This window comes from Octodon degus, unplaced genomic scaffold (assembly GCF_000260255.1).
Source record: "Octodon degus isolate 3935 unplaced genomic scaffold, OctDeg1.0 scaffold00122, whole genome shotgun sequence".
In the NCBI taxonomy this organism is placed as follows: Eukaryota; Metazoa; Chordata; class Mammalia; order Rodentia; family Octodontidae; genus Octodon; species Octodon degus.
The window spans coordinates 7,100,882-7,107,857 of NW_004524698.1; the positions used below are offsets into that span (position 1 = coordinate 7,100,882).

The window sequence follows — 6,976 nt, forward strand, 5'->3', positions numbered from 1 at the left end:
GCTTGCCAGGGAAGCACTTACTCTACTGAGCCATCTCCCCGCCAAGAAACCCATTATCTCTTCTAACCCAGTCCTCCAGCCTTAGGCCTCCCAAATAGAATCTACAATGTATCTTTTGTAAGTGATTTCCTTAGCATAATTTTCTCAATGTTCATCTTTGTTGAACCATGTCAGAATTTCATTCTTTTTTATTTTATTTTTTATTGCATATATTGATCATATTTATTTAATATTCATCAGTTGGTAGACACGGGTTGTTTCTACTTTGGAGCTGTTGTGAATAATGTGATGAATAGTCATGTACAAGTTTTTCTATTATGTGTTTTGAGTTCTCTTTGGATATAACTAGGAGTGAGATTGTTGGGTCACTGTTTGAAGAACCATCAAACTTTTCCAAAGTGATTCCGTATTTTACATTACCACCAGAAATGTACAAGACCCCTTACATCAGCACTTGTTGTTTGTCTTTCTTGGTACTTCACTGGGCTGTTGGTTTGCATTTCCCTAATAGCACAGCTGCACTTTAAAAGGTTCCTTCGGCCACAGCTTAAAATAAGTTGGATGGAGAAAGAGGCTAGAAATGGGCAGATTTGAGGACATTGCAGTGATGCAGTTGAGATGAGGTGGGTTGTAGCCTTGGGCCCTGACTTGAAAGAGAGAAGGATTTAAAGCAGGAGTTGTAAAGCTGGAATTGACAGTGAGGATAAGTCTTTGGGTCGAAGGGACCAGGAAAGTTGAGATTGTCGCTATAATTTGTAGCCTGAGCCAGATGTAAATAAAGACACCTTCATTGGCTGCCCAAGTAGAAGTAGGGCCCATGGGGAATCAAGGTACCCACAAGCCATGTGGGAACAGCTGTTTGTGTTACTTCAAAGTAACTAGAAAATGGTTTCCAGGAACTGATGCCACTCATGCAGAGCACATTGAGACCATCAAAGCCCGGATGTATGTTGGACTCACCTCTGACAAGCGGTTCCTCCCTGGACACCTAGGCATGGGACTAGTGGAAGGTAAAGGAAGAAAGAGCTTGCCCAAGCCCTGAGGGTATCCTGTAGAGCCTCACAGAGCACTGCTTTTTCCTGCAGGTTATGACTCCATGGGCTATGAGATGTCTAAGCCTGACCTCCGAGCTGAGCTAGAAGCTGATCTGAAATTGATCTGTGAAGGCAAGAAGGACAAGTCTGTAGTTCTGAGGCAGCAGGTGCAGAAATATAAACAAGTTTTCATTGAAGCAGTGGCTAAGGCGAAGAAGTGAGTACCATACTCTTGCTCTCCTGCCCCAGAGGTCTTGTAGCCCCAGGCACTGGTGATAGCAATTCCCATAAGAAACAAGAGTTCTTGGGAGCAGTTGGGTTGGGGCACTAACACCACACACCTACACACACACACACACACACACACACCCGTACCAGCACCTTCATTAACTGTGGGGGGGAGCCAGCCACACAGGCTCTGCTCCTTTGGGTTTTCTTCCTTTGAAATGATCAAAACAGTCTGCCTCAATTAATTTGAGCTGGTGGGTATGGGAAGGCCTTTTCACTGAGCGGCATCCCCAACTCTTTTTAATTTTTTATTTTTATGTTTATTTGCTTTAAAATTTTGAGACGGGCCGGGGAGATTGCTCAGTAGAATAAGCGCTTGCCTGGCAAGTGGAAGGGCCTGAGTTCAATCCCCAGCTCCGAAAAAAAATTAAAAAAAAAAATAAAATTTTGAGACAGAGTATCACTAAGTTGCTCAAACTTACAGTTATCTTGCCTCCCAAAGTGCTGGGATTACAGGTGTGAAGTTCAGAGTGAAGGCTCCAGCACCTTGCATTGCTAGGCAGGTGCTCTGATTTTGAAGCAACACTTGGTAACTTCCAGACTGCCCTCAAACCATCCTGCCTGAGCATCCCAAGTAGCTGGGATTATAGGCCTGTGCCACCCCACTCAGACAAACAGACATCAGTAAATCCAAGAATCTTAAGTTCTGAGCTGGGGATATAGCTCAGCAGCATAAGCACCTGTCTTATAAGCACAAGGTCCCAAGTTCAATCACCAGTACCACCAAAAAAAAAAAAAAAAAAGTACGTTCTGCTATATGATCTATCTATCATTTGGAGTTGTCTGCTTAAGCCGGGTGTGGTATACTCCTGTAATCCTAGTACTTTGGAAAGCTAAGGCAGGAGGATCAGATCCCATTTTGACACTTCAGTGACTTAGACACTGTTTCAGAATAAAAAAGGGCTAGGTTTATAACTCAGTATGAAGGCCCTGGGTTCAATCCCCAGTACTACAAAATAAATAAGTGAATACATAAATGAACAGTGTTGGTCATTTAGCAAGCAGCATGTGTCTAATTTGTTATTTAGAAATACAGTACGTTTTCTACTTATGATACTATGATTTATAGCACATATATTTGCAGCCAGGGATATAGCTCAGTGGCACAGTGCTTTCCTGGCAAGCACAAGGTCATGAGTTCAAGTCCCAGCACCAAAAAAACAAAAAAGTAAAATAAAACATTCATAAAAGAAAACAGAAAACATTCATATATATATTCATATATATATTTTTATATATACAACATTCATATATAAACATTCATATATATTTTTTATATATTATAAATATATAAAAAATATATCCCCCCCCCATTTCCTAGCACTACAGGTCCTAAAACCCTTGGAATCTCCAAATGCTAAATGTCTTGTTTGCTAATCAGATAACTGGCAGAGAGGGAGACACCTGACAGCCCCTGGATGGGGGAGGCTTGCTGTCAGGGGAACCAACCATATGATTAGAAATTGAAACTTTCAACTTCACTACTCTCTCTCCATTCCACCTTACACCTCTGGGGAGGGTAGACAATGCTGAAAGTTGAGTTGATCACTTGGTCAGTGAATTACCAATCAGACCTAAGTAATGAAAGTTCCATAAAACCCAAAAAAGCAGTGTTCTAAAAGTTTTCCAGTAGTGAAATGTGGAGGTTCTGGAAGCCAGCACATGGAAACTTCACATCCCTTCTGTGCTCCTTGCCCTGTGCGTCTCTTCTATCTAGCTGTTCATCGGAGTTCTGTAAGCTGTGCTGGCAAATTAAACCTGAGAAGGGACTAATGGGAAACCCAGTTTATAGCCAGTTAGTTCATAGTTTGGAATTTACCATTGGCCTCTGAAATTAAGGCAGTTTCGGGTACTGAGCCCTCAACCTTTGAGGTGTTTTTTTGTTGTTGTTGTTGTTTGTTTTATTTTTTTTGCACTTGCCAGGGAAGTTCTTATTCTATTGAGCCATCTCCCCAACCCCTCCTTTGAGTTCTCATTGCTGAGCAAAATACCCAACACTTGCAACTTAAAATGGGAGTGGTTTATTTTGGCTCACATTTCTTTTTCTTCTTTTTTTTCTTTAAATGTATTTAGTACAGGGTTTACAGGGTCTCACTACACAGATTGAACTTATGATCCTGCTGTTTTCAGCCTCCCAAACACTGGGATTACAGGTGGGCGCCACCATGCCTGGTCTCAGTCACTAGCATGTCCCAGTGGCAGGGCCCGCACGGCATGTGGAGCCAGGGATTGAACCCTAGTCCATGCACTTTGTCTAAGCAGGCGCTTTAGTCCACTCAGCTATCTGGCCAACTGTTGGCTCACATTTCAATCTATAGTCAGCTGACTCTAGAGGAAGAGGGGAATAATAGAGGAAAGCTGCTGACAGCATGGCAGATGGGAAGCAGAGAGAGTCAAGGGAGAAGCTGGGAATGAAAATACACTCTTATGGGTCATTCCCATGGTGACCCGCCTCTTCCAACCAGAATCTTTATTCTTCTTGGAGGGGGCGGGGGTACTGGGGCAGAGACTCCCAGAACTCAGGACGTTGCTCTTGGCCAACAGGTGCTTACACCACTGAACTAGCACTCCCAGCCCCCAGAACCTCACTGATTCCAGAATCTAGTAACCTTTTGAAAGCCCCTCCTTAAGCACATGAGGCTTTGGGGGAACATCTAGACATAAACCATAACAGGGTCTGACTAATTCCAAATAGATTGCCTTTGAAGTGAATTTGAGGACAACCAGCTGGACTACTGTGTGGCATGTGGGGGAAGGACTCCCACACATCTTTATGTGTATGGTAGAAAAATGACAGTTTTGCAGGGTTTTTTCTGTGGGGTATTTTTTTCTTTTGTTTTGGAAGCTGTCTGCTGCCAGTTCTCAAAAGAAATTCATGAAGGGGCTGGGGAGATGGCTCAGTGGAATAAGCGCTTCCCTGGCAAGCGCAAGGGCCTGAGTTCAATCCCTGGTTCCACAAAAAAAAAAAAAAAAAGAAAAGAAATTCATGAGCTAGCATTAAATGCTAACAGACACTTTTGGAGTTCATACCTGAACCCATTGTAGTTTCTTATGTGTGTGCCTGTAGCTGCGCTACTTTGAGGAGCCAGGGGTCTGAGAGGAGCCATTTTTGTGAACCAGTTTCCTCTCTGCCTTCTCTGCATCAGATCAGCTGGTTCCCTGCTGCATGTATTATGAACACATACAAGTCTCAAATACCCTTGCAGTGATTGCCAGCTGCTGTGTGTCTTTGCTTTTCCTTCAGGTTGGACGAGGCCTTGTCCCAGTACTTTGGGGAAGGGGCAGAGACACCCCAGCAAGAAGAGGTCTATCCAGCCATGCCAGAGCCCATCCAGAAGTGCCCGCAGTGCAACAAAGACATAGTCTTAAAGACCAAGAAGAGTGGTGGGTCAGTGTCCAGCGTCTGTCCCCACCTCTGCTTGCTAGCACCTGCAGTGGTAGCCAGCCTGCTCTGAAAGACCCTGTCATTTTGTGTCCAAGCCCTGCTGTTGGTCCCTGAACAAGGTGTTAGAGCTAGAAGGATAGCAGAGTGGGATCTGGGTATAAAGCGCCCTGGGAATAATAGAAGTGGGAGACTGAGAAATAATACAGGTTTTTTGGTACTCTACATTATACTGACATTTACCCAATGTGCAGCAAATGGAGTTGGGGCTTCAGATCCAGATATGTCCCTGAGTTCAGATCACAGTTCTGCTATACATGGAAGCTGCATGCCCTGAAGCAGTTTATTTGACTATACTGATTCCAGTGTTTTTCCCTAAAATAAGGTAAATAGTATTTGCTTCACAAATCTCTGTTAAGTGTGGGAATGTGAAAAGGGGAAAGACTACAGGATGTGTATCGCTGGACAGGGCACTCCCAGAATCACATGGCCTGTCTTGGCCCAGCTATCGGGACTAACAAGCTGGCCACTGCAGGAAGTTCATGGGGAAAGAAGTACTGAAAAGTGGAGGCAGCCGTGCTTCCTATGCCTTTCTTCTGTCTGATATGGAGCTGGGTATTCTACAGATATTATTTCATTGGGTCTTCATAATCCTTCCCTGTAAGGAAGGTGGTAGGTAGGTAGGTAGGTTTTTGACAGAGGATCTTGTTTTGTAGTACAGGCTGGCCTTGAACTTTGAACTCACAATGTAGTCCATGCTATCCTTAAACTAATGGCAGTCCTCTTGCCTCAGCCTCCCAAGTGCTGGAATTACAGGTATGCACTACCACGCTGGGCAAGGAGGGGTTTTTTTTTATTATTATGTATTTAGTACAAGGTCTATAGAGTCTCGCTATATAGTTAGGCCTTGTAGTGATTCTCCTGTCTTCAGCCTCGCAAGTGCTGCGATTACAGGCATGCGCCACCATACCCAGTCACAATCACCATCTCAGTGCACCCTAGAGGCAGGGCTACTGCGCTCTGCCTAAGCAGGCGCTTTAGTCCACTGAGCTATATGACCGGCCCTACAGAGGGTTTGGTTTTGTTTTGTTTTTTGTTTCACTTTTTTTTTTAAATTTATTTTTCTATTTTTTTCCCCTAATTTTATTGAGAAACAAATAGCAATGAGACAGTTTCAAACCAAATTGGTAGGACAGTTTCGTCTTCTTTTTTTTTGTTTGTTTTAATGTTTAGTTGGTTTTTTTTTTAAATTTTAGTTATTTATGTGTGTGTGTGTGGCCAGCTCAGCTCACCAGGGGGCGGGGCTGGCTGGCATGTGGTGCTGGGGGATTGAACCACAGTCCCTGTGCTTTGCTAAGCTTGTTCTGAGTAGGTACTTTAGACCACTGAGCCATCTCCCCAGCCCCAGTAGGACAGTTTCAATAATTAACACATTGCATGCATTCTTCCTAGTGGTTACGGAGGGTATTTTAAAGGTAGGTGTTTTGTTTTTGTTTTTAATGTCTTATTTATTTATTTGATACAGGGTTTTACTATGCAGCTCAAACTTGTAGTGATCCTTCTACCTCAGCCTCCCCAGTGCTGGGATTACAAGCCTGTGCCACAACGCCCCAACTCTAGCTGGTTCAGCCCACCCTGGGGGTAGGGCCCTGCACAGCATGTGTTGTCAGGGATGAATCTCGGTCCTTGCATTTGCCTAAGCAAGTGCTTTAGTCTGCTGAACTATCTCTCTGGCCCCTTTAAAGGTATTTTAAAGAGTAATAAGCAGACACTCTGGGAGGCTGAGACAGGAGAACCACAAGTTCAAGCCCAGCCTGGACAATTTAGTGACTTAGCAGACCCTTTGTCAAAATGATTAAAAGGGCTGGATATTGTGTGGTTCAGTGTGAAGACCCTGAGTTCCTTCCCCTATACTTTCTGAAAAAAGTGATAATGGAACTCAGAGGGCTTGGGAACTGGCTTTGAATATGCAGCTGTAATGAACAATAGAGACAGAACAAATTCTGGTCCCAGGTCCCTGCTGCTTTTTTCCACTCTTCATTGCCTACCTTGGACTGTTTATAGCACTGCTACTTTCTGTTTGTTTGGGTTTTTTTATTTTATTTTACAACAAAGATAAACACAAAATTTATTACATGTCAAAGGCATGAGTATTAAAATAGAAATTACATGTGGACTCTTCATTACATAAAATAGTTTATGAATATTGCAAATTTGATATTGTTAAAATTTAAATGTTAATATTCCCAAGGGACAGGAACAATTTTGTGGG

General features: G+C 43.3%; 1 protein-coding gene across 2 annotated transcripts in view; it reads left to right on the forward strand.

The window, feature by feature from the left end:
* The window catches only part of Top3a (DNA topoisomerase III alpha), a 42,736-nt gene that overhangs the window by 30,733 nt on the left and 5,027 nt on the right, over positions 1-6,976 (forward strand). For both annotated transcript variants that reach the window (XM_004640286.2, XM_023700136.1), the window contains 3 exons: positions 897-1,010; positions 1,086-1,251; positions 4,567-4,710. In XM_004640286.2, the coding sequence (XP_004640343.1) occupies positions 897-1,010; positions 1,086-1,251; positions 4,567-4,710 (424 nt within the window). The remainder of the gene's footprint in view (positions 1-896; positions 1,011-1,085; positions 1,252-4,566; positions 4,711-6,976) is intronic.